The 27,013-nt window shown below is 47.0% G+C and overlaps 7 protein-coding genes across 10 annotated transcripts; 1 reads left to right on the top strand and 6 right to left on the bottom strand.

Moving 5' to 3' along the window:
- Positions 1-421: 421 nt before the first annotated feature.
- On the bottom strand, positions 422-11,320 carry LOC108151520 (C2 domain-containing protein 3). Of its 3 annotated transcripts, none has more exons than XM_017280169.2 (5): positions 10,134-11,234; positions 3,401-4,210; positions 2,169-2,614; positions 1,525-2,103; positions 422-1,451 (listed from the first exon to the last, which is right to left on the bottom strand). In XM_017280169.2, the coding sequence occupies exons 1-5, from the start codon at positions 11,059-11,061 to the stop codon at positions 888-890; spliced, it is 3,327 nt and encodes a 1,108-aa protein (XP_017135658.1). In that variant the 5' UTR covers positions 11,062-11,234; the 3' UTR covers positions 422-887. The 3 variants fall into 3 exon arrangements, with proteins under 3 accessions (XP_017135658.1, XP_017135659.1, XP_017135660.1); XM_017280170.2 differs by lacking the exon at positions 10,134-11,234 and adding an exon at positions 4,280-4,390; XM_017280171.2 differs by lacking the exons at positions 3,401-4,210; positions 10,134-11,234 and adding an exon at positions 11,262-11,320.
- Positions 6,598-7,957, bottom strand: LOC108151523 (hippocampus abundant transcript-like protein 1). Its single transcript, XM_017280173.2, has one exon. It carries the CDS (start codon positions 7,937-7,939, stop codon positions 6,626-6,628), a length of 1,314 nt encoding a protein of 437 aa, XP_017135662.1. The 5' UTR covers positions 7,940-7,957; the 3' UTR covers positions 6,598-6,625.
- On the bottom strand, positions 8,090-9,459 carry LOC108151522 (hippocampus abundant transcript-like protein 1). Its single transcript, XM_033388010.1, has one exon. It carries the CDS (start codon positions 9,427-9,429, stop codon positions 8,107-8,109), a length of 1,323 nt encoding a protein of 440 aa, XP_033243901.1. The 5' UTR covers positions 9,430-9,459; the 3' UTR covers positions 8,090-8,106.
- Positions 11,321-12,136: 816 nt separating the features above from the next.
- On the bottom strand, positions 12,137-13,810 carry LOC108153295 (NADH dehydrogenase [ubiquinone] 1 alpha subcomplex subunit 9, mitochondrial). Its single transcript, XM_017283182.2, has 4 exons — positions 13,652-13,810; positions 13,109-13,550; positions 12,687-13,052; positions 12,137-12,633 (listed from the first exon to the last, which is right to left on the bottom strand). Exons 1-4 carry the CDS (start codon positions 13,689-13,691, stop codon positions 12,240-12,242), a joined length of 1,242 nt encoding a protein of 413 aa, XP_017138671.1. The 5' UTR covers positions 13,692-13,810; the 3' UTR covers positions 12,137-12,239.
- A 2,238-nt stretch (positions 13,811-16,048) lies between these two features.
- Positions 16,049-24,168, top strand: LOC108152048 (zinc transporter 1). Its single transcript, XM_017281050.2, has 4 exons — positions 16,049-16,311; positions 20,986-21,187; positions 22,372-23,107; positions 23,181-24,168. The coding sequence occupies exons 2-4, from the start codon at positions 20,999-21,001 to the stop codon at positions 23,900-23,902; spliced, it is 1,647 nt and encodes a 548-aa protein (XP_017136539.1). The 5' UTR covers positions 16,049-16,311; positions 20,986-20,998; the 3' UTR covers positions 23,903-24,168.
- LOC108152050 (glutaminyl-peptide cyclotransferase) lies at positions 24,046-26,146 on the bottom strand. Of its 2 annotated transcripts, none has more exons than XM_017281052.2 (2): positions 25,977-26,146; positions 24,046-25,377 (listed from the first exon to the last, which is right to left on the bottom strand). In XM_017281052.2, exons 1-2 carry the CDS (start codon positions 26,118-26,120, stop codon positions 24,430-24,432), a joined length of 1,092 nt encoding a protein of 363 aa, XP_017136541.1. In that variant the 5' UTR covers positions 26,121-26,146; the 3' UTR covers positions 24,046-24,429. The 2 variants fall into 2 exon arrangements, with proteins under 2 accessions (XP_017136541.1, XP_017136543.1); XM_017281054.2 differs by lacking the exon at positions 25,977-26,146 and adding an exon at positions 25,446-25,917.
- Positions 26,120-26,873, bottom strand: LOC108152052 (vacuolar ATPase assembly integral membrane protein VMA21 homolog). Its single transcript, XM_017281056.2, has 2 exons — positions 26,680-26,873; positions 26,120-26,616 (listed from the first exon to the last, which is right to left on the bottom strand). Exons 1-2 carry the CDS (start codon positions 26,758-26,760, stop codon positions 26,371-26,373), a joined length of 327 nt encoding a protein of 108 aa, XP_017136545.1. The 5' UTR covers positions 26,761-26,873; the 3' UTR covers positions 26,120-26,370.
- Between the last annotated feature and the right edge of the window lie 140 nt (positions 26,874-27,013).

Genomic DNA, 27,013 nt, shown 5'->3' with positions numbered 1-27,013 from the left:
TCCGTCAAGCATTTGTTTTCGCAGTCGGTCACAATCTTCAAAGGTCGCTCCAGATTGTTTAAGTCTATCAATCTGTTGGAGCGTTTCCATGCCAGATCCCAGATGCCAGATAATCGAATGTAATGCATGTGTAGGCTAGATCCTTTTCTAGAATTTTAATTGACATTGAACAAATGCACTTCGAATGCAAAAACATTTCCATGAATGACGACGTTAGAGTGCTTGCAAACACATGGACGTCAAATAGATGTTTGTCAACAGGTCTGTGCATTTCATCAGAAATATTTATTATTTCTATAGTAATTGATGAGTCAGTGTGAATTTCCGCAGGTGCGCCAACAGATTTCAATATAGAAATGGTTATCAATCAATCGAAAGACTTTCTGTGGAATATACGTAGAAAGAAGAGCTCGACGCGCCATACCTTGTGTGCACTTTGCTTTAGCATTTTTATTTAAATTTTCATTAAGTAATAATGTCTAAATACTTAGGTGATTAACACAGTTTCAGAACTAATACATAATATAATGCATGTGGCCTGGGGATCGATGCTCCCCAAGCAATAATTCAATCAATCAATCATTTGTATTTCAATGGAACGATCGCTGGGTGATCGTTGCTGCTTGTTTGATTTTATGCTATATAGACAGCCATCAAAAGGTGAATCGAGGCAAAGTGGGATGCCAATTTAAGTACAATATGCGTTTGGTTGCGTGGGAGGGTGTGGGTGTGGGTGTGCATGATCGTGATCGTGATCAAGATCCATATAATATATACTGTATAACTAGATGGTTAACTAGAGCTAGCAATGAGCCTTTATCAACGATAACATCGAGATGCAGAGAGGGGAAAAAAGTTGCCTGACTAAGTGTGGGTTCAGGCCTGGGCTATTCCCGGCCAGATTCATTACTTGGCCTTTGTGCGGTGGGCGGTGGCGAATTGGGGGGCGTGGGTGTACGCAGGGCCCGCTCAAAATCGGCCACCAGTTCGTCGTCGTACCCATCCGTCTCTACCATCTTCCAGTTATCCAGTGCTGCATCCAAATCGTACTCCGGAGAGGTCAGGGCCTCCTCCGTGACGTCCACCAGACGTGTGCGCAATCTTTGTGAGATTTGTTCCAGCTCCGTGTACTTTCGCTTGATGGCCTGGCCCAGATGAAGGTGGGTCAGCTCCATGGACTGCTCGAATTGATCTATCACAGTATCCATGCTGGTGCCTCCGGGCGGTGGCAGTGGCTCCACGTGAGCCTCGAGGCCGCCGGTCACGCGCCCATTAAAATCGACTATGTTATGCCATCCACTGGGAAAAGCCGGCTCGCCACCTGGCTTCTTGTGACTGAGATTCAATGCAGCAAACCCAATGATGGCATCCTCCAACGGAGTGGGCTCGGTGCTGCCGCTTGCATTGATGGCAGCCTTCTTCCACAGCTTCAGAATGAACAGTTTCTGGGGCTGCAAAGCGACAGAGAGAGAAATACAGATAGAGAGAGAGGGAAATAGAGAGAATTAGCAGCATTGTACTCACATTGTTTAGGTAATCCAGGCTCACTTCCACCCGGAACTTGGTCCGCCACTGCGGTGTGGTGGACTTCTCTACAACGGGCGTGGCATAGACCAGACCCTCGTGCGACTTGTACGTCGGACTGTTGCTTTTCAGGGCCTGGAAGGTCACATAGGTGTTGGGCGATTCGTTGGGTGGGAATCGCTGTTTGGCTGCAGCCTGACGCTTGGCCTGCTTTTTGCCCGATTTCCCATAGCCCGGATTCAGGGGCAATCCGGCTGCTCCCACAATATGCAAGTCGAAACTGAATTTGCTGGCCGCTGAGGGAGCTGCTCCAGCTATAGGCGGACTTGGCCCAGCGCCAGTAGTAACTTTCGCGGGTGGTGGAGACGCAGTCAGTGCATTCTGGAGCATGTCCAGCAGATCTGTGGTGCGACTGCTCGTGGGCACTTGATTGTTGTCCTGGTCAAAGCCACGCTGCTGCTTCAATTGGGCAATCTGTGACTCGCTGCCAATGGCAAGGAGCACCTTGAGCTCGCCCAGCTGCGCCTGCGTCTGCGGATGGACAATGGGAGCCCAGCCATCGATGGAGATGACGGGTAGCTGTGCAAAAAGCCGACACTTTACTTTAGACAAACAGATGTGTGGAATGTGTGATGCCCCCTTACCTTTCCCTTGCACAGATGATTGGTAATGCTGGCATCCCTGTACGCAATGTAGAACTGATGGAGCGGCAGCCTCACCAGACCGCCCAGCGGACGCAGCTCCATCAACAGCTGCTGACGATCGACGCTCAGCAGAAACTTCTCATCGTTGATGATGGCGAACTGCTCCTGCAGCTGGAACGAGCCCACATCGTTGAGCTTGGCCACCAGAGGCTGTGGCTGCCAGAATGGCTGCAGCGAGAGCTCCTGGCCGACGGCAGTGTCTGTCGGGGACAATTGCCGCAACTCTCCCGCGTAGATGTAGCCCCGCAGGAGCCGGACCTTGGTTGTCTCTGCCATGAAATTCACGCTGGCCAGTAAGGCTTTCCTGTTGCCGTTTGCTTTGGGGGGAGGCGGCGGCGGTGGCGGTGGTTGTGGGGGTGTCAGAGCTTCCTTTGAACTGTGGTTAGCTGGAAGAGAGCGACAGAAACCAGGAGAGGATACGATTAGCCATCTACAGATTAGTCATAGTTCAACGGACCTTGATCCCAGTCTGTCCTCCCCAGCCCCAGCCCCAGCCCCTCCCCGATTAATGTATCAGATTCGAGATTCGCGCCTTATCGCCTCGACAACAGTCGGTCAGAGCTTTCAAGCAGCCAACCGGGTAAAACCGGGTCAAATCGGCTATGGCACGTGCCCAACTGTTGTGGGGAGGGGGAGGGGGGGAACTGGAAAGCGACTGTCCGCGACTGCGGACAGCGGACAGCGGACAACGGACATCGGACAACTGTTTTAACTGGAACTGTTTTTGTTCGCGTTAATGGACAATGGACTGTATAAATATCGCTTAAATTTATAATAATTTGTATGATTTCGAAACCCACTGTGCCGCCAACAAAAGCTCTGGAAAAACGAAATAAATACAATACGTGGAAAAAATAAACATAAAACACATAAGAAATTGTTTGTTTTTGTTGTTTGATTTGTTTTGGTTTTTTTTTCATCTTTTTTGCAGGTAAAAGTAAAATTGTTTATTAATAATTGAAACAGAATGATGGGCAGCACTTGTACAATGGCAGCCAGTAGGGTGTGGAGGATTTGCAGGAGGCGGAGGCGTGGTGGCACTGTGGCAGCTGTGTTTTGGTGGTGGTGCGTGTGATAATCGTGTGGTTCTGGCTTTTGTTTTTGTTGTTTGGGGTTCTTTATCTGTTGTTCTTGTAGGTGGCAGGCACACGACATTAGTCATATATATTCACCTGGGGCGGTTGCTGCTTGATTGGTGCTGCCACTGCTGCTGCCAGTTTCGTTCTGGTTCTGATTCTGATTGGGAATCTGTTTTGGGTTTTGGTTCGGCTTCTGGCCAACCATATTCGCCGAATTCTTGTTGGCCAGGCGCCTGGCCTCCAGCTGCTCGTCAAAGCGCAGGCTGATCTTCACATAGATGCTGCCCAGGTGGACGTCGCGCCGCTTCACGGCCACGCACTTGCACTGCTCCAGCAGCGAGGCCTCGTACAGCTCCCTGAGGTGGAGCCGGCCCATGCCCAGCATTTCGTTGAGACAGGTGCCCGGCTCACGCCACCAAATGGTCAGATCCACATGACCCATGTCTTCGTTGTCGTTCCAGGCCAGCTGCACCTCGCGCGTCTGCGTCTGCCCGAAACGGGTGCACTGCGTCAGGCTCTGGAACTTCTCCGACTCGAACTGCATCACGTGGAACATGGGATAGCGGGCCACCGACTTGATCAGGTCCTCGGACAGCTGGCACTCCACGGTGAAGATGGGACGCACCTCGCTCTGCAGCAGCTCCATGCGCTGGGTGCCCTCCGGCTGCAGGGTAACCGCCTCCAGGTGCAGCTGCAGCGCATTGCAGCGCTGGAAGATCTCCGGCGTGATGACCAGCTCCGTATCAGCAGGGGACTGCTGCAGCTGGAGTTCCTGCTCCGGCCACAGCTTCTGCTGCTTCTTCAGCTGCTCCAACGGCTCAGCGGCGGCGGTGGCAAAGAGAGCCACCAGATCCGCGTCCAGTTTCTTCATGGCCTCCATTAGCTCAAGGTTGTTGGGGGTGCCTGCAAGATAAGAGATTTACATCGTTAGTTTTCCTCTTCTTACAGTTCACATGTGCTCGGTGTGTTTACAGTTCTTTAAAGCGGAAACAAAACCGATCTCCACGACGTGGGCTTTCCAAATGTGGATTGTGGATGGACAGTCCCGGCCTCGCAACCAAAGCTGACGGGTAGCGGCAGTGGCAGTGGCAGCGGCAGTGTGTGGAAGGGAGACGCCGAAAATGCCGGCAGAGAACCGTAATCGAGTTCTATGCTCTGCTTGGCATTTCTCTCCCGCTCTCACGTGTTCACACGCTGGCGGCTCCCGCTCTCGCGCATTAGCTGTGCCAAAGAGCGGCCACGCTGACACGAACTCTGAACACCCTTTGCGGTCTTAGTTTTTCTCAATGTCGTGAATTCAGTTCAATGTTCATTTGGATCTGACTTCGATAATACTCGTAATTTTTGTCTTAAGTGTTTTGTCAATTTCCCCTTGAACTGTTTTGGGCAGACATTTACGATGTAGCCAGCATACTTGTGTAGAGTATTCAGAAAAACACACAAAGCTTTCCACATAAATTGCCCTCTCCACAACTGTCTCTCTCTAGCTCTCTCTCTCTCTTCGCCACTCGTTCGCATAGACCAAAAGCAAAACCAGACCCAAATAAATTTTTAGCATAAATTGCTTGGCATTGGCAAAGTTCAGTGACAAAAGGAAGTACAATTTGCAATAAATTCAAGGGCATTATCCACTGTACGTCGTAGTAACTGTAATCCGCACTAAAAAGGTCAAAAGGCTATCCGTGCGATTGCGAATTTTTTCCCCGATTTACCCGCTTGGTAACGCGCCAAATTCGATTTGACCCAAGATAATTGATAAGAGTCGCCTCGTCTGGCATCAGGTTCAATGACATAATTGGATCAGATAGCCGCGGGGGCACCGGAACGGGAGGGGGGTGGAGAGTAAAAGTACGGTACGCCGTAGCAATTCTGCAACGTTTTACAGCACTAATTAAAACCCATAGAAATTCGCACTAGCTGAGAAATGAAAGAGTGTGAAGGAAAGCGAGATGGGGGACCCCTCCCCCTTGTCCATCAGGGCAAGGCCTATCGATATCCCCATTCCACACCGTCTCCAAACCGTGTAGCAACAAAGTATGTACAATATCTGCCTGCAAAGCAGTAAATGCGAAAACGAATGCTTTTGTTTTTCACACATTTTGCCTCTCTCTTGGGCATGCTTCTTCTCCTCCGCCATTCCTCTTTGAATTTTTGGAATCGTTGCCCATTTTTATGTTTGCTTCTACATTCATAGGTTTTTTCGTACAGATGTAGATTCCATATGTACAATATGTTTGTCTGGTTGATAAGTAAGTCCCGTACCGCGGAATTGAAGGCCAATGGCAGAAAAACCCCACACTTAGCCGGCAACAGCGCTGCCAAACGCGAAACGCGAAAGAGAAGCAACAACAAAGTGCAGAGAACTAAGCTTGAAAGCATAAAGTGTGACAAAAGTTATGTTTGCGCTCTCCTCTCTGGATTTTGATGGACGGGAGCGGGGTTAAGGCATGGCCCACCCATGGCAATTCTTTTCTAGTACAACGGAGATCCAAGATCTCTTGGGCCCATAGCTAATGAGCAACTATGAATTCCACTAAAAAACCCGACACAGCTACATCCACCCTGTGGCTGCCTAATCCGTCCCTGGATTACCGTTAAATAATATTTATACGTCGCCTACGAGTCGCTCTTCTGCCTCTCTCGCCATCGTTCGCTCATCGCTAGCTTGTACTTGTGTGTGTGCCGCACGTGTTTTGTATATCACACTATTTCGTGATTTTTATGGCGCTCTTTCTCTCTTCGCTTGTGTGTAACACACACACACACGTACATGCATGCATACATATGTACATCTGTATTCATGGGGTTCTTTGCTTTGCGCTCACCGCCCGCCCGCCCGACCCAATGGAAAGTTTTCGGCGCTGCCCCGTTCAAGCAGAGAATACATAGAGGAGAGTGGTACATATTATGTATTTTTATGCCAAGTGATTGGATAGATCTGGGACTATTTCGGGAATCTGCAGCAATTGTTAATAAATTAAATTTTGCCAAATTTTGTGTTCCGAAGAGGCGCGAGACGAACCCGCGACCCCGCCGCTCTTACGTAAGAGTCAACAAACTGTCGTGAATTTTCTGTTTTGAAATAGCGAAAAAGAGCAGAGGCACAATTTATAAATAAATAAAATGAAAATGTCGGAAAAGGAAAAACAAAAACACAAATAAAAAGCAAAACAAACAGAAGCGGTCGTCGACTGAGAGGCAGGAGACCCGCGACTGGCTGATTTGGTGACGACACCGACTAAATCTTAGCCCACTGAAGCCCATCTGTCGATGACGAAAGGACCAACTTCTAAAACTAAGCCGAATCATCGTTTATTTCTATACGGATGTAGGGACTTCGTTAACCATTTCAATCACATACGGCATCTCGGAGAAATCGGCTTTGTTCCCCATCGGCTCTTGGCTGAGGGGCATGAAGATGGCCACCAGGATGGCGATGAGCAGACAGATGGCCCCGAACATAAAGGGAGCTGCTAAAGGAGGCTCTTGATCCACGTCGGAGAGATAAAAGATAATGCCGAACACTCCCGGTCCAAGGCTATTGCACAGGCTGGACATCCCATTGATCATGCCCTGGACCACCCCCTGGCTCTCGGAGTCGTAGTAGATACATGCATAGGCACTCAACGCGGGAAAGCTCATGGACCCCAGGGCGGCCACAAGGCCCGCCATCCACATAGTCCATTTCTCAGTGCAGAAGGAGTACAGAAGTAGCTGCAGCATATTCATGCCCAAGCCCACGAAGATCACTCGCTTGGCTCCGAGGGCTCGTATCAGGGAGCCCAGGGCCAGGTTCATCGCGATGCTAAGGATGGCAATGAAGGCGATCAGAATCGAGAGCTCCACAAAGTCAAAGCCAATCCTGAGCTTGAGGTAGGCGAGCATACAGGAGTACTCGCCGGCTGCGGGTAGCAGTAACAGAAATACGATGAGGCACAGCATCTGGATGTTCTTGTCGGACCCCATCGTCCGCAGGCTCCCGAAGGGATCCAGTTGCCTCCAACTGATCCTGGTGCGCAGCTTCCTGGGCAGACTCTCGGGGACGGCCAGCCAAACAAACAGCACATCCACCACTGCGATGGTCGTGGCGAAGAGTACCACCGTACTGATTCCGTACATATTCATCAGTATGTTACCCAAGGCCGGAGATACGACCAGGCTGGCGGCAAAGGTGGCGAACAACATCCCGTGCGACCGCGAGCGCTCCTCTGGCGTTGTCACATCCGTCACATAGGCAAACACCACCGAGAAGGTCACCCCAAAGACGCCGCTGAGCGAGGCTATCACGAAAAACCACCAGTTGTGGACGAACATCAACGGAATGGGCAGGCAGCTGAATGTCACCGTCACCAGCAGCAGCAGCTTGCGTCCCCAGATCTCCGAGAGGGCTCCGATCAGCGGGGCCGAGAGGAACGAGAGTGTACCCTTGATCCCCATGACCAGACCGTTCATGAGGAACGGCTCGTCCGGAAAGGTTTCCTTCAGCGTGGCTATCATGGGCATCGTCAGGAGGCCCCAGGCCGAGTATTCCAGTAATATCACAATCAGAGTGTGAGTAACACTTGCCTTTCCGAACCCGTGGCCAACGGTTGGACCCTTTTTCAACCCGAAATGGCATCTCTGGGGCGGCATGGTCTCGACTAAATGGCGTCCGGGGGTCCATCCAAGATCAATTTGCACGCTCTGTACATTTGAAACCGTGGCTTATATGGTTTGCAGGGTGTGGCAAATACACAGATTACAACTTTTTCCGGCCAAGATTACATTTTATTTGCTTAACAGATTCTGGAGTTTCCTCTTTACTCCGTTCCCGTTAATGGTTTCATCTCGTCAACTATTCCAGAGGACTTGTATACCTTTTGCTTGTCCACATCCTCCACTAGTAATTTGGCTAAAATAATGGCTAGTAGGACGCTTATGGCCCCAGCAACAAATGGTACCCCATTTTGGCTGCTGTGCTTCCCATTCAGATCCCGGTTGAACGCATAGAAGAGGATCCCAAAGACGACTGGTCCCAGGGCCTCGGAGAGCTCCATCATGCCAGACATGATGCCCTGAACAGCGCCATGATTCTGGGGATGAGAGTACATGGATGAGAAGACGGTGCAGGCGGAGGCCCCGATGGTGCCCGTGGCCGCCATTATTCCGGCCATCCACATCATCCATTTTTGGCTACCGAGCCCGTAGAGTAGTAGCTGGCACATTTCCAGGACCAGGCCCGAGATGATGGTACCCTTCGCTCCCAGGACGTTTATTAGGAGTCCCAGCGTGACATTCGCCGCAATGCCGAGCACCGCCACAAGGCCAACCAGCACGGATACTTCCACATTTCCAAAGCCCATATTGAGCGTAAGGTAGAGTGGGACACAGGACTCCTCCCCCGCCTCGGGCCAGGAGGAGAGCACAACAATCAGGCAGATGCGGAGCAGAGTCTTGTTTTTGCCCAACATTCGCAGATCATAAAATGGATGTGCTCCAACCCATGCAATGTCCATGGCATGCTCCTGCTCCTTCTGCCTGGGCAGACTTTCCGGCAATGCGACCCATATAAACAGGATGTTCATCAGGCCAGTAGCTGCAGCAACAGACACGGCCACAGGGAGTCCATATTTGTCCATTAGGAGGCTGCCCAGAGCCGGTGAGAGCACCATGGCAGCAGCATATGTGGCCGAGGTCAGACCATAGGCCTTCGAACGCTCCTCCTGCGAGGTAACATCGGCCACATAGGCCAGGACCGTCGAATAAACTGTGCCAAAGAGACCGCTGATCATTATCATGGCAAAGAACCACCAATCCTTGATGATCATCATCGGAATGGGCGAGTAGGTGGTCACCACGGCCATCAGCATCAGCGGCTTGCGTCCCCAAATGTCCGAGAGGGCGCCCATCAGCGGGGCCGCGATGAAGGCAAGCGTTCCCCTGGTCCCATAGATCAAGCCGTCGATGAGGAAGGCTCGTTCCGCAAACCTCTCGTTCAGCTTTACCATCGAGGGCACGGTCAACAGACCCCAGGAGAAGTAATGAACGAATGTCACGATCAGGGCATGGCTTAGACGCGGCTTCCCAATACCCGATTGCGGTATCGCACCGATCAGGCGTTTCTTCCAATTGGATCGAAACATTGCCAACGAGTAGCGAGAAAAATGGCGTAGGGAAAACTTTACAGCTCTAGTCGTAAATGCAATTTTCACGCCCTACATTTGCTTGTGTGTTAACCCATAAATATGGCAGTGCTGGCGATTTAGCCGGGCTAACAAATACGGGTCGGGGGCATATTCCCGTCTGAGAGAGAGAGAGAGTGCGGTTTTAAGCAAGTTCGTGGCTGAGAAATCTTTTGAATTCCCCCATTATAGTTATTCATAAAAGGCGAAATGAAATTATAATCTTGGCAAAGAAGGAAATGCCTGAATCACACACCAGAGAGAAAAAAATATATGTACATACAAATGAAAGAGGGCTTTACGGACCGGATATTATTTGTACAGGACAGAATGCTGACTCTGCTGCTGCTATACAGTTGCTGCAGATCGAATTCTGATGCCACACTCGATGAAGTCGGGGATAGAAAACAAATATTTTATGCTTGCAGTGAAGAATTTATAATCTTTGAGCTGCATCATAACACCCATACAAAGGGTGAAATGCTGACTCGTTTGCTCACTTCCTGAAACGCTTGAGCACTATATGAGAAAAAGAGACGGCTGTAGTGGCTCAATTTCCGTCATTTCGGCTGTGCAGTGTCCAACACTGTGCCTTCAACGTCCGTTATATTGCACTCGTTAAAAATACACCCAGAGAGGGGGCACATTCTGCGTGCATTACTCACCTGCAATGAGCTCTCCCGGCTGATCCTGCAGCAGAGCGGTCGGCGGGGGCGCTGGCGGCGGCTCAGCAGCAGCAGCAGCAACAGCAACAGCAGAAATGACGCTGGAGGCAGTGCTGGGTGGCGCCGCCTCGGCAAAGAGCATCTTGATACGCAATTGAATCTTACCGACTCTCAGCTGCTGTTGCTGTTGCACTTGTTCGAACGGGGCACCGATCTCGAGGTGACGATATAAAGCATAAATTTTGGTTTTATGCTCGAAATTGCAACCGTTGACGTAGTTGGCGGCGTATTTACGCAACAGTGGCGCCGGCACGGGAAGACGTGTCTGGCCAAGTGATGCTCCTCCTGCTGCTGCTGTACCGCTGCCGAGAGGATGATCGTAGGCGTGGTCGCTGACGTCACTGCCGGCAGCGACAATTTGAATAGAGGGACACTCGCGCAGATAGTCTAAAAATAAGGCAAGGCTCTTGCTCCGTACGCTGTACCGTAATTTATTGGTGGTGCATGTATTAGTATTGGTATGCTGCCGATGGGGATGATGCTGCCGCTGCTGTTGACTTGACCTTTGCTTCTGATTTCTGCGTTTGCCTGCGCAGAGCTTTTTGTCGCTGTTCCCGTCTCTGCCGCTGCCCCTGATGTGGGCGGCGGTGCAGGCGTCACAGCTGATGATGCTGACGCTGCCTGCTGTTTCGGGCTTCTCACCCTCACCCCACCAAACGATTTTCGCTGTAATGCCCGATGGGTGGGAGTAGGACCAGCCCTTCGCCCAGATCGATTTGTCGGTTATGAAATGGATGCAGCTCTTTTCGACTCCTAGATGCGCCAGCGGCGATCGGTGGGACTTCTGCTGTTTCTCAGCTAATGCTGCTGCACTTTTTTTCGGTTCCTGGCTTTTCACATACACATTCAGCGCATAGTCCGTTAGCATAATTATTTATGCACTTGCCATTTTAGTGCCCCGCACACACACACGCCGCACACTGGCAAACGCTGCACTCTCTCACTCAGAAACACAAACAAAAATTAAGCCGCACGGTTAACTTAGCACTGAAAAATTTCCTTGCAACTATGTTTGCACACAATTGGACCGACCACTCGAATAAATTAATAATATAAATTATTTTATACCAATAGGCTCTCCTGCCATATATCTGCTATCGCGGACTTGTCGATAAAATATACGGTCTGACCCCCAGAAATATACGAAATTTGAAAAATATACCGTAAATATACTGAAGAACTCAAGTTCTTTTGTACAAATTCGTCGCTTTTGATATTCCATCGAATATTATTAGCTAGATAGAACATTTAGCCATGCCCACATAATTTTATCCAATTAATGAACCTATTTTCTACTTTACTGGCTTAATGGACTTGGATTAACTTGGATTTTGCGTAAAAAAGGTTATAGCGAAAATGGGCAACAAAAAAAAACAAAGTGGATAGTCGTTAATATTGCTCAATTTAGAAATTCCGTTGAATAATTCTGGCTACCTAAAACCCTTAGTTCTGTCCACATCATTTTAGGCCGTTGATGAATAAATTTTCTTCAAGATTGGCTAGTTTTTAATCTTTGCTTGTATTGTATTTTGGCTAAAACAAGGCTTAAACAAAATAGTTCAACAAAAAAAACAGTCGCAGTGTTGCCGGTATTTGAAGACATGATGCGAGTATAGGCTTTTGTATACCCAATTTAGTTAATTTCATATGAAGATTCTGTTTTCCAAACTGTTTTTTAAACGTAATTAAAAAACATTTTTTCTCAAATTGATACGTTTTAGACATATTGTGTTTTAGACATTGTGGCGAGGAAAAAATCATCAGGAAAAATCCCAAAAAAGTCCCACCAAACTTGAGCGCCAAGTAGAAATTGTTTGAAAGTGAATGAGCGAAAAGGATTTAAATTCAATATAAATGATACAAATTCAAATCCGCCCTCCGTTTTAACCTGAAAGCGCGCAGAAATTTGGTTCAAAAACTAGAATTATTTAGAATATTGGTACTTTTCGATTCCGATTCGCTTTAAATGTAGACTTCCTTTATTGACGCATCGCCTTAAACAAGTTTTTACTAAGAATTTCCAATCAACACACAGACCAACATCAATTAGGCAAACAAGCGCAGCTCCTCACTCGCCTCAATGGTCTTTGGTGGCTCTGGTGTTTCGAATTCGCCCAACTCGGCATCATAGTAGAGGGCAGCGCGATATGGACGCAGCTCCCAGGGCACCTGCTGCTCCATGGTGGTCAGCTGAACGCCCAGATCCTCCAGAGTGGGCACACCGGGCAGGACCTTGTCGGTGATCCCTTCGCGCTCAATGCGTTCCGGGTGAAGACCACCAATGGGCGCACCGGGGCAGATGAAGCTGGTGAGCTTGGCCTTCATCAGGAAGGTGGGGTCCCAGCGCATGTCGTAACGCTGATAGCCCCAGCGTTTCTGATCCTTGCGCATCAGGCGATGGAACCAATCAACCAGCTCGCTCAGTTGATACCTCTTGGGCCTGAAGTACACACAGATTACAGCGGTTCGCATTGAAGTACTTCGGATACCTACCCCACAGCCTGGTAGATGCGTCCAGCGGAATCCGGCTCCTTGGCAGCGTTAATGATGGCCTGAGCCACATCCGTCACGTACACGGGCTGCTTCACGGTGCGCTCTCCCTTATACCAGAGCGGCATCGAGCGGAACTGGCGTCGCCAGATATGTGCATAGTAGCGCAAAAAGCGGTCCTCCGAGCCGTAGATGTCGGCTGGCCGAATGATTGTGGCATTGGGGAAGGCATCACGCACGCGGAGCTCTCCCTCGTATTTGCTCCTCAGCCACTCACTGCCGCCCTTAACGTACAGGGTCTTGGGATTGGCCTCCACGTTCAGAGACGAGAGGTGAATGAATCTCTCCACGCCAACCTCGCGACAGATCCTTTAAGAGGGAAAAATTCATCATTGAAGGGTCTCAATTCTCCTTGCGACACCCACCTGGCGATCCTCTCAGCACCAGTGACATTGACATCCTTGAACTTGAAGTTCTTGGTCTCGAAGTCGCGGCCAACCAAGTTGATGACCACGTTCGAGTGCTTGACAGCATTGCGAATGGAAGCGGCATCCTCCAGATTGTAAAAGTGGAACAGCACCTGGCCCAGATCGCCGGTGACTTTCAGCCGGATAACCTCAGAGTCCTCACCGCGATAGGGCAGGATCATTTGCGTGCCGGACTTTCCCAGCTTGTTGCACACATAGCGACCCACAAAACCGGTGGCTCCAAAGACGGTGGCCACGATTCCGTTGAAGCTGCTGCGTCCGCCCGTGCCGCGCTTCATGGCAGCCGGATTGATGGTCTTCAGGGGGCGTGGAGCATCCTCAGCGGCGGCGGCATAGCCCCGCAGGCAGAGCACGCCCACGACACCACTGCCATGGTGTTCTACAATCGGGAATAAACAACAACGTTAGCAAAAGGAACTGCACTCCACCATTACATAATTTTCGCCAGACACTTTTCTACTGGCTAGCCGTTTCACTTACTGGCCACCTGCATGTTCCGGGTTAGTACTATGGCGGCCATATTGCACCGCACTTTACCAAACTAGATCAAGTAATGCCCAATTTCCTAGTTTTAAGACAGATTTTATTGTTAAATTTTTTCTTGACAAGTACGGTCTGCAGTGTGACCGCGGATTTATAAATATACGGTCCGACCCCCAGAAATGTACCGAAATATACCGTCTCTTTTAAAAGATATACCGTAAATATACTGACGAACTGAAGTTCTTTTGTATATATTCCTCGTCTTTGATATTCCGTCGAATATTATTAGCTATATAGAACATTTAGCCATGCCATCATAATTTTCTACGATTGATGAATCAATTTTCTATTTAACTGGTGTATTCTTAATACTTGCTTTTATTGCATTTTGCGTAAAAAGAGGTTTTAGCGAAATAAGTCAAACAAAAAACAAGTAGCGAAATAGGTCAATCAAAACAAACGAAAAAGGAAATTGCTCAATTTTGATATTCCATTGAATAATGCTGACTAACTAAATCTCTCAGCAATGCCCACATAATTGTGTCCTATTAATGAATTAATTTCCTACTTGACTGGTTTGATTTAAATACTTGCTTTTATTGGATTTTGTCTAAAAAATTGCTCAATTTTGATATTCCGCTGAAAAATGCTGGCTTGACCCTCAGAAATATACAAAGCAGAGAAAATCCCAAAAAAAAAGACCCACCAAACTTGAGCGCCAAATAGAAATTGTTTGAATGACTGAGCAAAAAGGATTTAAATGCAATCCATTGGAATAAATGATGCACGGAAGCACGATTTGAGATAGCGAAAATTCAAAAAAGCTGCGTATGGAAGTTTCTATACCTATATTTATATATGTATTTGTTGGTGCACGAAATTACGTATGTGCTTTCATTCTGGGTGAATTTTCAAACACGGCTAAACGCGGAAGTTGTCGGAGGTGACACGAGTCCAGAGGAACCATTGGAAGGATGGTCCTAACCATTTGAGTATTGCTCTCTATCTCTCTCTCTCGATGTTTGATTCCCCGATTCCCAATTAAGTGCATTCCACGCTCACACCAATTGGTGTCACACCCAAAGTGTGTGGGAAGCGAGTGGGTAGAAGGAGCAAAAGGATCTCCTCTCCGATTTAATCTGAAGAAATAATTAAAGTCAACGCCATTTCGCTTTGGCGCGCAGCTCTACGAAGAGCGCCGTCTGTTGATGGTAACATGAACTAACTTATCGATAAGTTAATTGTATGACCGTTCGCTGTGAATGTCACAAATTTGGCGCACATTTTCAAATTAAAATCTCATCAAATTCCAATGGCCTTGGCATGGTTTATGTGTTTATCAACACAACTTTAATTACTCTTGTACAACTTAGTGTCAACAATTCGTAAATTACTCTGCAGCTTACGTCTTAATTTATGAATATTTCTTGCATCACCGGTGGTGCCAGGCGTGTCCCACTTTTCCAACTAAAGCCAAAAGTCAACCCCGTTGACTTTTTATCTCCAGTACGTGCTGAAATTGCAATTACCATGCCAACATTGGTTCGTCTCGGAGAGAATTCTAAGACCAATGAATAGTATATGCCCTTTTGCCAACTTCTCCTGCAGAGCAGCTGGCAGTTGCCTTTGAACTATATTTCTGCAAACATCAAACGAATTCTGGTTGAAAATATTTTAATATTGGAGTTTTCAAAGTAGGCTTTCTCTACTGTGCGCCCTAATCGCGATTGCAGCTGATAAGAACATTTTTAAAGCAGTACGAATAGTGTGTGTCTGTGTGTGTGTTCAGGTATAACTGTAAAGGGTTTCTACTACAGTGCGTGTGCTGCAATTATCTGGCGATTAGCATATGTGGAGGACCGTAAACTTGTTTTATTGTGGTCGTCGTCGTCGGGGCTTAATATGGCTAAAAACATATTATACCCCAAAAGTTCACCCTCATAATGCCTACCAGCGCGTGCCCTCTCTTTCCCTCTTCTATAACTGATACCATTATCCCCTCTCCTGCCCTCTGCTCTGCCATGCACTGCGGGCCCTGTAATGCCTACCTAATCGCACTCTCTCTCTCTCTCTCTCCCTCTCTCTTCTATCGCACTTTTACACCCACACACTTGTTGCCTATCCCTCTCTACGGCTTGCTTTCCCTCTCTTTCTGACAGACACTGGCAAACACACAGCCACAGACAGGCACTTGCACGCTCACTTTCAATATATTGGCCTTTATTTTGCCGGCTGTGGTCATTGTTGCTGTTTCCATATCTCTGCGTCTGCCACTACCTACCTCCCCATTTATTTTCGTACATCAGATTTTTGAGCTATATTTTTTTTTTTTTTTTTTTTTTTTTTTTTTTTTTCGTTTTTTTACTGGGCTTGATCGCCGCCTCCTCGTGGCTCTGCTTTTCATTCGCATCTGAGCCGCGCTGCCGTCCACATCGTCCGATCTGCCACTCCCGCTTCGCAGGTGGCACGCGTGTGTGAATTGTGCTACGATATATACAAAGAATAATAACAATAATAAATTTCGAAAAAAGCCTATAGAAATATTTTTTTTTAAAAGAAATTTACAGTGTGGTGCCCGCCTATAAATAGAACAATCCAAACTAAAAAAAAACTAAATCTTGTGCTATAGAAGCTGAAAAGTTTGCCCCAAATTGACGGTAATTTTCCTATATCTTAGCTTAAGTTCTACACTCCAGTATTCAGAACTGATAAGACTCCCTCCCTCTTTGGCCTTGTGTTAAACATTTGGCCAACCCAACCGCCAGTATCCAGTCAGAAAAAAAAACACACACCTTTCGCACACAGCATGGGGCTAGATATAGATGTATATAGATGACTGATTCGTTAGCAGGGCAGGCGGTCTGGACACTGGACTGGGTGTCCACTTAGCAAGTGATTATTAAGACGCCTCTCGCACCTTTTCGCACCGCCGAGAGAAAATAATAATCGAAAATAAAAACGCATCGAGCGGTAGCCAGTATAAAAATAAATTCGATCCAAATGAATGCTAATTAGAGGTTATATCTGTCTACTATCCGCTACGCTACCCCCATCCCATGTCTGCGCCGAAAACAAATTCTCATCCCAGAGATATCCGCACCTTCCGCCGCCCCCCCCCCCCCCCCCCCCCCCCCCCCCCCCCCCCCTCAAATCAGGCTAATTCAATGCAAATCAGCTGAAAAAAACCTTGGCTAAAAAATGCCCAAGAGCCCCCGAGCAAGCAACCAAAAGTTCTCAATGAATTATTATTAAAAATTACTTTACCGCTAGGAAATATTTGATGAGCCTCATTAAACGTAATTGCTTAAGTCTTTAGTAGTCAGCATTAATATCAATTTGTATATAATTTAATTCTATATAAACTGAACATGTCTGCTCTGATCACGATCGGCCCAAGCAGGAGGACGAGTGAAAGTGTGTAATTGAAGGGAGTTTCAGTCAGGGAGTGGAGTGGAGTAGAGTGGAGTCATGGGGATATATGTACATAGGCGCAGATCTCACGTAAATGGGGCCTCATAAAAGTGCAATTAAAATAAGTGGCTACCTCATTGCCAGGTTCTTTTATTGGGAACTTAAATGGAATTGTGCTGTGAAGTATGTGCAGCTGGTACGCACGCTCGGAAAGCGGGGACGGTGGCTTTCGAATAGAGTATGAGAAATGTTTTTATTGACTCACATTACAGAACGGTTCCATTAGTTGTTTATTTTCGGAAATCGTTTGGCTCTAAAGCCTTCTCAAAATAGCTTCAAAGTCTATTGAATGTGAAGCAACATTTGCCTTTGTTGGCAAAATTATTAGAATTCCCCGACTAGAGATGGACTTTGAACCCTTGTAGAGATGGGCTGTTGTCGACAAATCAGATTTCCAATCAAAATGAGACAGAGAGATAGATAAATCCTGCAATCTATGAGCAAGCGAAAGAGATTGATAGGCACAGATAGAGACAGAGATAGATAGTAATTAGATATGTACGCTGAGCTCCTATGGAGATGGCCTGTTTTCGATATTCGAACCAAATGCCCGTTATCTAGTTGATAGCAGTCAGATTTCCAAAGCAAACGAGGCATCGGAAAGTTTGCTTTGATTAATGAATAATAGATATTAGAGCCCTGCATGAGTCCACGGTAAACAAAAAATTATCCCATCTCGCTCAACTGAATAATGTGTTAATGGCAAAACTATTATCAATATTTCCCACTGTCCCACGAAAACCCCTTGACAACATACTGATGCCTGAGCCAGAGTCATAATCCAGCCGACTTATACCCATGTCTCAGAAAAAGCAGAAAGACTACTCTGGTACTACCGCTCAAAACCATAGTCAAAATTCATACTAACATATATGAAAACAATAACCATAAGCAATGGAGCTTCTAAGGTTCCTAGCTAGGGAAAACACTGTTTCAGAGGAAGCTCTTTCCACCAATGCAAAAAATTGAATTCGTCTTTCATTGGTGCTCTTATATTAGAGAATTTCCTCAGCGGATCGATGAAGTCGACAAGTCTTTGCGATCGTTATCAACTCTATCCACTTTATCAGAAAAGATAAAGGAATGATAGATATAGATATAGAGCTATATAAGTGCATCGCCTTTGGCGTTATCGAAAACTATTCAAATATGCCTCATTTGCCATGGTTAATTGACAGCAATCGCTGTCTCTCTCAATAGAATTCATAAAATAAAACAAATTTGTGTTCCCTTGTAAATTACAAATTCCAAATGCATCGGCGACCTTGTCTGAAATGGTCAAAAACGTTAGAAACGTTAGGGGATTGTTGAGGCCAGCCAGGGCTCAATCGGAATCTACGCAGAAAATTGAAAATAAAATTGTTATCTCTTTTTTTTTTGTTTTGTTTGCCAAATTTAAATTTATATGCAGGGCATGTCTTCCTTCTCCTCACAAGAAAAAATCAAGCAAACAAATCGTATCTGATGACAAATCAAAACAAAAAAGCAAAATGTTATTGGACCCGAATTTATTTTGCAGTCTTACCTCTTTGTTGTTGTTGTTGTCCGTGTGTTTGTTGATGGAGTGACTTGTTGCATTGATCTAATTGACAATCGAGCTGTCAGCGCTTGGGGCAGATTTATGAAGTGGATTTTACGTTATCGTAAAGCATACACAAAAGCCGGATACCGAAGAGTCGTCAGATACTTTTGGAAAGGCAGGGGAAACCCGTGATTACTTGACTCCATTTTCGAGCCACTGACCATAGAAATATTAGCCCTGCGTTATCTGTATTCTGTAGATTTGAGATCGCTATCTGGATGGTAATCCAGTGCCCCCAGTAACAGCAATAACCGAGTCGAGTTTCTCTTTGTGTCTGTATCTACTATCTTTGTTATCTGCCTCTCTGTGGGAGCCTCTGGCCCACACCCTCTGCCAGCAGGTCCATCTCCCATTGGGAGTGAACACAAATTGAGGAAATGAACATTTAGTGTCTGTGGCATGTGGAACGAACCACTGAGATATACATATACACATGTGGGGGTACACATGTACATACACATGTCGAGCTCTTGTCTATCTACGAGTATACTACGGATAGATAGTATCTAAATTGTTTGTTGCTACCTGTCTAACACTATCTGTTTAGCTTTCGCTTTCTCTCTCTCCCCTCCAAAAAGCGTTGGGAATTTGATTTGCGATGTTTCGGACAATTTGGGGCCGGAGGCGCCATTTAACGCTTTTGTATTTAGGATCTTTCTAATTACCTTCTACGGGTTGGTTTCGCAGAGGCTAAAGCGGGTACAGAGACCACTGGGAAGGTGGAAAAACAATAGATAATATCATTTGAATCGAAACTAAATGATTTTTACCATTGCACGTGTGACAATTTGGAATGCAATTAAATCGTTTATGTGGAGGAGGTTGCATCATTCGTTGGATTGCAATTTAAATGCCGTAGAAGTACCTATTGAGAATTCCAGATGGATGCTAGAGATATCAGTCAGGGATTTTACTGCGAGAAGTTTTTGGTTTCGCCAAGGAGAAATGAGGTCATATAGATCTTTTCTGCCCTTGGCAACAATACCATTGTGATATTAGTTCTGGTCTGCACAAGTTATGGATTAGTTTCGGGTATAATTTTATCTATAGAACACTTCTTGAACTCTCTACTTAGACGATAAGGGAGACCATATGGAAATGGGCCTGCAGCACGTCCCCTTGATAAGACCCACACAAATCGATATTCCCTCGAAACTATTATCTTTTTATGGGGGGTATTTCGGACTAATTCTCAATTAAATGCTGTAGATTACAAGGCTTTTAATGATTCCCATTTGTCTGGGGAGTTTTCTATAGTTTTCCCTATCCATTTAAATAGATCTTAATGGTTAGTCCTTGGTTTGTTCAAAGCCACCATTAAAGCAGCGACATGTCGCCTGATAATTACTCGGGTAGAGGGCATTGTAATACTACAAATGTCCGGCCGAAAGAAAAGGGGGTCTAACCTTGGGGTTACAGCAAACAAACCAACAAACAATCGGTAGTAGCCATATCCACGATCACGTAATGTTACGTCAATGTCGCGGGCCAACTGATCCGATCCGATCCGATCCAATCCGATCCGCTGGCGATTGCTATCGATTCAATGAGATACAGTGGGGTGGGTTAGCTACAGGTACAACGAGCCCATTTAGCATCTTCATTTGCATGCCGGACAGGCCACCGCCAACCCACGACAGCAGGAGTAGTACCCATAGCCCATAGCCCACAGCCCATAGCCCCCAGCCCATACCCATAATAATGCCGATTTTGATGATTTGCATATGAGTTTGGCCTGTGCTGATCCCCAAATATGGCGGTAGGTTCAGTTCAGTTCAGTTCAGTTCAGTTGAGTGCAGTTACGGTTCGTCTTGGTATGGTATGGGTTCACCGTTCACTTAACCCGCTTTATAGGAACTTGAACTTGACACAGATTTTTGTTGGGTTTATGGTAGCGCTGAAAGGAAGAAGTTATGCTCATAGAAAGGGGAAACTACAGTCAAACATAGTTTCGAAGAGCTAGAAAGCTCTCTTAATATACTCCAGATATAATATTTTTTGCCACCTCAATCGATCGGTATCGTTCAACCAGCAAATTTGTACATATAACACCTTACATTTTGCATTGACAAATTGACAGACAACCCGATGATGAAGTGTAAATTTGTACAAGCAATAAAACAAGCTAATTTGTGTAGATCTATGTAGGTAGGTGTGACTCCTGCGTGTGAATCTACAAGTTCGTTGACAAGTCAAGTGGTGACCTCTCAACGTCATGTCCGTATAAATCGAATATTGAATCAAATAGTAATCACTCTCTCTCTCTATCTCTCTGCAGACCTCCCTCCACAATGCCAATCAAAGATATATTGCAGCGATGCAGGCCCATACCCCTGTATGTGGTGCTGGTGCTATCGATCTGCTACTTTGTGCTCCAGCTGGCTCTCAGCCACATAACGCACGCTCTGACACTGCTCATGGCATCGTACCACATGTTGTGCAACATATTCGCACTGGGCGGCTGCATCATAACAATTAAGGTAAGTGGAACAGGCAACCCGTTTTTGTTTTTTGTATTTTTTGGATTTTGGCATATTTTGCTTACGATCTTTTGGCCAACGCCAGGAAGCTGTCGCGTGCTGCGGGATTAAAGCAACGACCACTCGACACCCGATCGTGTGCCGGTGCATTGAACCTTGATTGTGGCCGAGGCACACAAACGCATTCCAAACTCCTTTTGAATTTGGCCTGAAACTGGTTCCATTTCAAATTATAATTTATTAGCGAATTTTTGAAATATTTTCCCCCCTCCCCTCTCTATCCCTCTCTCTTCAGTCGATGGGAGCGGTTCTTTGAGTTTGTGTTATCTGCACATTCTGGCAGTGTTTTCGATTGGATTTCATGCTTATCAGTAGATTGCTGTGTAATTGCCTAGTCCGAGTGTCTAATGCCTCTGTCTACACAGATATCAGCCTGAAATTCATGGAGATACCACCGGCCAGACTGCCTTTTGTCACAGTGCCTCTGTTCGCCCGTATTTCTGTTGAGGTTTGAGCAAATGGACAAATGGAACTACTATTTCGGCAGAAAGCGAAAATGGGCATTTAGTAAACTTCTACATAAATATCTGCATATGGAATCTAAGTATATCCCTCCTGGGAACACCCATCCCCATCCAATAAGACGATCTCTTACCCAACTGAAATTTGCCTATAAATAAATTTGAACTCAAGGTGACTGAGTTCATAAACAGATGGATATGATCGTTGTCAATACGATCGTTAAATATTTAACATATTATTGAATGAATGCAAATATCTATGTATCTAACGCTGAGGTTGTGGGAAAGCGAAGCGTGCCAAGCACGTTTCGCAAAAAAAAAGACACAGCGCCAGAGACCAAAACATCCAAAAACCGCATAAAACTTGGCCTGAAACCACAGAGATACCAGAAATCGAAAGCGTCCAAAACGGACAGACAGTCGTAGGTGTGGACGGACACAGCACAGCTGTGTGGGCCGCTGGGGCCGATCGTATTATATAATGACAGAGAAGACCAGCGAAGCGTTAAAATAGTGGCTACCACATTTCGGGGCTGGCTCTAACGATCCAATGCCAATTGTTATGACTAGGCTTAGAAAGCATGACAATAAATGGACCATTCTATCCGATTCTATTTGAAAATCTATTAAGCCCCCTCTCTTGTCTCTCTCTCTCTCTTGTAGCACAGCAAAAAGAATCAGGAAGAGCCGGCGGCCCAAGGGCAGACCAAGCTAAATGGCACCAACGGTGGTGCTGGTGGTGCTGGTGGTGCTGGTGGTGTGGTTGTCCAACTGGGCGAGACGGAGGATCAGAAGGAGGCCAGGCGGGAGTGCCGGGAGCAGAAGCTGCGTAATACCTTCGGCTGGGCCAGAATCGATATACTCACCATGCTGATAGTGTTCATCATTCTGGCCTCGCTCTCCTTCTCGCTGGTGGTGGAGGCCCTGCAGACGCTGGTGCACATCGATCACCAGGACACGATGCACCTGCCCATACCCGTGATGATGCTGGGCTTTGTGGGTCTCATATTGAACGGGCTGACCTACCTGCTCATCGGTGGCTATACCCTGCACCAGGGCAGCTTCCTCCACTTGACGCCCGGCGGCAATGTCGTCCTCGAGCGCTCCATGTCCAGCAACATGGATCTGTCGCTGAAGCCCATGCAGCGGCAGCTGAGCAAGTCGCGGAACGATCGCCAGCTACGCGAGGAGCTGGAGGCGGAGGTGGGCAGTCTCTACTTTGCCACCAAGCGGCAGGGTGCCGTCGAGATGTTGCGGGATGTGTCCAGCACCATTTTTGTGATCGTCTGTGCGGCCATTGTCTATGTGGCGGAGGATGAGCAGCATACGGCCAAATTTATTGATCCGGTGCTGTCCATCTTCTCGTGTATCCTTCTAATTTCGCTCAGCTATCCCTACAGTGAGTATAAAAGCGAATACAAGAGTGTAAGAGAACATTAAGTTAACGTTAATTTGTCTCTTTCCTTTCGCAGTGAAAGAATCCTGCCTTATTTTGCTGCAGACCATTCCCGGCTCCATCGATCTGGAGATCTTTGAGCGGACGCTGGTCACCAAATTCCCGGAGATAGTCAGCTATCATGATCTGCACATCTGGCAGCTGGCTGCCCATCGCTACGTGGCCACCATACACATCCAGTTCCAGAATCCCAAGCTCTACCTGAAGATCATCGAACAGGTGCGCACGTACTTCCACGATCAGGGCATCGGCGCAGTCACCATCCAGCCCGAGTTCTATCCGTCCACCAATAAGAATGCATCCGCCTCACTGGAATGCCTGATGCAGTGCCAGGCGGCAGAGTGCATCGAAAAGGTGTGCTGTCGGGACTCACGTACGGACCTGCGTGAGATTAGCGATAGTCCAGATGGTGGCAAGTCCAAGTCTTCGCATTGCCATGGCCATGGGCATGGTCATGGTCACGGGCATGGCCATGGCAAGGGCAAGTCCGATTTGAGTGCTGTGGTTGTGGAGAAGCCCAAAGAACTGAATGCAGCCCAACTTATGAAGAGACAAGCGGCAGACGAAGCCAAGGCCAAGTCTCAGATGGAGCCGGCAACAGATCGAGCTGCATCTGAGCTAAAAATTGCCTCCAAGGCCACATGTCCCACAGAAGACAGTCCGCCTCCGCCTCCGGCTACCACTGCCACTGCAGCGACGAGTAGCAACGAAAAGTGCCAAGAGCCTCCCTCCCAATAGATATATGTATATACATAGTATTAGATCAAGAATTTGACGATTTTAGCTAGTTCTTAAGTTAGTTTACGACTTTGCCATATAATTTGTTGGAGCTAATGTTTCTACGCGTGACGCTTAACTAGTTAGGACACGTGTTTGATAAGTTAGTGTAATGAATCCCCTTTTTTTTATAGGTACATTTATTGTATTATGTATTGTGTTATGTTATGCATAATTCTAGCAGATTTACAAACGATAAATAATTAAACATACATACATCAATTTAACATGCCATTAGATGAGCAATTCTTTAGATAAATATCTATACAAATATTTGGACATTAGATTTGCAGGGTCACTTAAGTAGGCCTAAAGGGCCGGCCAGAATAGTCAATTAACAATAAGATCCACATGATTTCCACAGCTAATAACAATAGTTAACAACATTTTTGATATCGGACAGTCAGATAGATAAAGCCGTCGTGTATATACTACATCTATAAATATCATACATATATCTGATTTGCGGGGAACTCCACAAGAGGCCCCTACTTCGCCTGGTCGCCGCCCAACAGATACTCCAACGCAAAGAGCCGTATAATTAGGGCCAGGTTGTCCGTCGTCGCATAATCAATCACACTTTCGTTATCGTCGGGCGTATGCCATACGGTGGGGAAGGGCACTGGTATTAAATGGAGAACGGGTACATTGCGCTTGAGGAACGGTATGTGGTCGTCCTCGATGAACGAGGAGCGCATGGCCTGCGACTGGAAATAGCGCGTGGGATCCCGCTGAGAAACCCCACTGCTGGCATATCGCTCCAGCAACTCAATCTGCGCGAGACGCGTTTCCACGGACTGGAGGCGCATGTACCACGATTCTGTGTTGGCGAAGAAACTGTAGAATGCCGGATCGGGGGCTCCCAGCAGGTCCAACAAAACAAGCATATCGATGCTATCCAGTTTTCCCTCGTGTTGCCACCGTTTGGCCAAGTGACGGGCACCGTAAATTGAGTCTTTGGGTCCCCACTCCTCGAAGGCCTCCTCGCCATCGAAGAACAAAAGCATCAGACTGAGTTTGGACTTCTTGAACGGTTTTAGCTGCTCCTGCAGCACCTGGGCCAGGTTTAGCAGCATGGCACAGGGCACAGCGGAGTCAGTGGCTCCAAGAAATTCCGCCTTCGGCATGTACTTGCTGTCGTAGTGGCAGGCCAGGACCAGATACCGCTCTGCGTCCGGATTCAGGGTGGCAATGATATTGTGGAAATGCAGTTGCCCCATAATGGGGGCCGTATCATGGAAGCTGTCCAGCTCCACATGCCAGTCCAGGTCTTTCAGGCTCTGCACGATGTACTGCCTCACGAGGCTGTGGTTTCCGGTGCCCACCACTCGTGGAATCAGTATGTGGTTGATGGCTTCCCGCAAGTGGAGTTTGTTCGACAGATTGCTGTATTCCAGGAATTTTGATTCCGATAGCTTGCTCGGGTTGTACGAGGTCTGTAACGAGAAAGAAGAGATGGTTAAAGCACAGTCAGATGGTAGGAGTTGCTTTGGGGTGGTGGCACCTGTAATCGGCCAACCAGATTGTCCGTAAGGGACACCGAGCTCTTGACCAAGGTGGCTATCAAAGCCGCCTGCACGCACAACGTCCACATATTCGGCGGTAATCGAGGCAGCTGGAGTCGCAGCATGTTGAACACTGATACCCGAATACGTGGCCGAGTAATTCCGTTTTTTTGGGGAGTGGGAATCTCGCGTCGTAGCGTTCTAACAGGTGGTTCCAATCAATAGTGCGTGCTGTTTGTTTGCCGCTGGGCGAGGTGCTGCATGGGCGCAGGTGTGTATCAGTCTGATGACTGCAGCATGTGTTAACGAAACAGTTGCGTGGCATCTATCACTATCAATTTATCGTTTTTGCACTTGTTAGGGCCAATAAACAAGCCCAAATATTCTGGCCTGACCCGCGAACAGCTGTTGGCTTGTGGATTGGCAGTGTTGAACAGCGATCGACCGCGTATGCACAGACATTTGTACTTGGTGCTAGTTGCAAGAAAAGAATGTGGATCGGAACCAATTGATCGTGAATTATATCTGACCTGTGATATGTCGGCCAGCTCAAAGCAAGCTCCCAGGTTGTAGATTTTCTTTCGCGGCTTCGCCAGCATTGTTTTGACAGCCTCCATCCAGGAATATTGGCGCACCAAATGCCTGCCTCGATTCAGATTCAATAAACCACGCATTTCACTTAATAATGTCTTTTTTAATGCAATATTAGAGACAAAAAACACTAGACAACAAAGGGGGTTGCACGTTTTTCCCGCTGCTATCGAGAGTTATGCAATAGAAAACGATTACTACACACATTTACAGGCAACTTTCCCCCTCTCTCTGTCGGGCATATAAACATTGTATGTGTATGTACAAAAGTGTTTCGTTTGACTTAATACTTTCTAGAACAAAAATGGAAATGGTGAACGTCCTCGATGAAGCTTAGTCGACCTTCGATGCCTTGGAGCCGGAGCCTCCAAAGTAGGCGCGATAGATATACAGTCCCAGAGCAATGTGTAAGGCCACTACGGCACCGACCGCCGAGAAAATGTTAACTTTCAACTCGCTCATCTCGAAGAAGCCATCCAAAACGACGGCCTTTAACAGAAAGAATGTGATCACAGGTAGGAACACAATCAGCATGCAATAGAAGAGCACTGTTTTGAAAGAGCTATAGTCCTGAGAGTCCTAGAAACATAAACAAGACAAGGGTTTAGCTACCGGCAACTCCGTGGCCATTGTGTACCTTACCTCCGACTGCTGTCTGGCCTGCTTTGAGGGGGCAGCGGCACCGCCAGTGCCAGCGCTGGTTTTCTTATTTTTGTTCGTCATTTTTCTAAATATTTTTGAACTTATTCCAATTGAAAATTCTGATATTTGTGACTATTTTGATTTTGCTTTTGCCTGCCATTCGTTTTTATCATACATTTTGACAATCACATGATAATGCGATAGTTTCTACAGTTGCTTTGTTAGTTATCGATGTTTCAAAGCACCCCTGCGTGCGCAAAAGTCAACGGAACGAAGAGCGAACACACTTACGTTTTTTGGTTTAATTTTTTGATGACCGGTTTTGCTTAAACGA

This window comes from Drosophila miranda, chromosome XR (genome assembly GCF_003369915.1).
Source record: "Drosophila miranda strain MSH22 chromosome XR, D.miranda_PacBio2.1, whole genome shotgun sequence".
Lineage (NCBI taxonomy): Eukaryota > Metazoa > Arthropoda > Insecta > Diptera > Drosophilidae > Drosophila > Drosophila miranda.
Note: the sequence above shows the minus strand (reverse complement) of the source record. Positions and strands in the feature narration are given on the sequence as shown.

Coding starts and splice junctions, on each gene's coding strand:
- LOC108152050 (XM_017281052.2), bottom strand. CDS start 26,120: ATGCGTGGTTTATTGAATCTGAATCGAGGCAGGCATTTGGTGCGCCAA. Junction 25,378..25,976: donor AGCTGGCCGACATATCACAG/GTCAGATATAAT, acceptor TTCTCGTTACAG/ACCTCGTACAACCCGAGCAA.
- LOC108153295 (XM_017283182.2), bottom strand. CDS start 13,691: ATGGCCGCCATAGTACTAACCCGGAACATGCAGGTGGCCA. Junction 13,551..13,651: donor CCGGAACATGCAGGTGGCCA/GTAAGTGAAACG, acceptor TCCCGATTGTAG/AACACCATGGCAGTGGTGTC. Junction 13,053..13,108: donor GGTGCTGAGAGGATCGCCAG/GTGGGTGTCGCA, acceptor TCCCTCTTAAAG/GATCTGTCGCGAGGTTGGCG.
- LOC108151522 (XM_033388010.1), bottom strand. CDS start 9,429: ATGTTTCGATCCAATTGGAAGAAACGCCTGATCGGTGCGATACCGCAA.
- LOC108151520 (XM_017280169.2), bottom strand. CDS start 11,061: ATGCTAACGGACTATGCGCTGAATGTGTATGTGAAAAGCCAGGAACCG. Junction 2,615..3,400: donor TCAAGCAGCAACCGCCCCAG/GTGAATATATAT, acceptor GCTCTCTTCCAG/CTAACCACAGTTCAAAGGAA. Junction 1,452..1,524: donor GCCTGGATTACCTAAACAAT/GTGAGTACAATG, acceptor GTCGCTTTGCAG/CCCCAGAAACTGTTCATTCT.
- LOC108152048 (XM_017281050.2), top strand. CDS start 20,999: ATGCCAATCAAAGATATATTGCAGCGATGCAGGCCCATACCCCTGTAT. Junction 21,188..22,371: donor GCTGCATCATAACAATTAAG/GTAAGTGGAACA, acceptor TCTCTCTTGTAG/CACAGCAAAAAGAATCAGGA. Junction 23,108..23,180: donor TTCGCTCAGCTATCCCTACA/GTGAGTATAAAA, acceptor TTCCTTTCGCAG/TGAAAGAATCCTGCCTTATT.
- LOC108151523 (XM_017280173.2), bottom strand. CDS start 7,939: ATGCCGCCCCAGAGATGCCATTTCGGGTTGAAAAAGGGTCCAACCGTT.
- LOC108152052 (XM_017281056.2), bottom strand. CDS start 26,760: ATGACGAACAAAAATAAGAAAACCAGCGCTGGCACTGGCGGTGCCGCT. Junction 26,617..26,679: donor AGGCCAGACAGCAGTCGGAG/GTAAGGTACACA, acceptor TTATGTTTCTAG/GACTCTCAGGACTATAGCTC.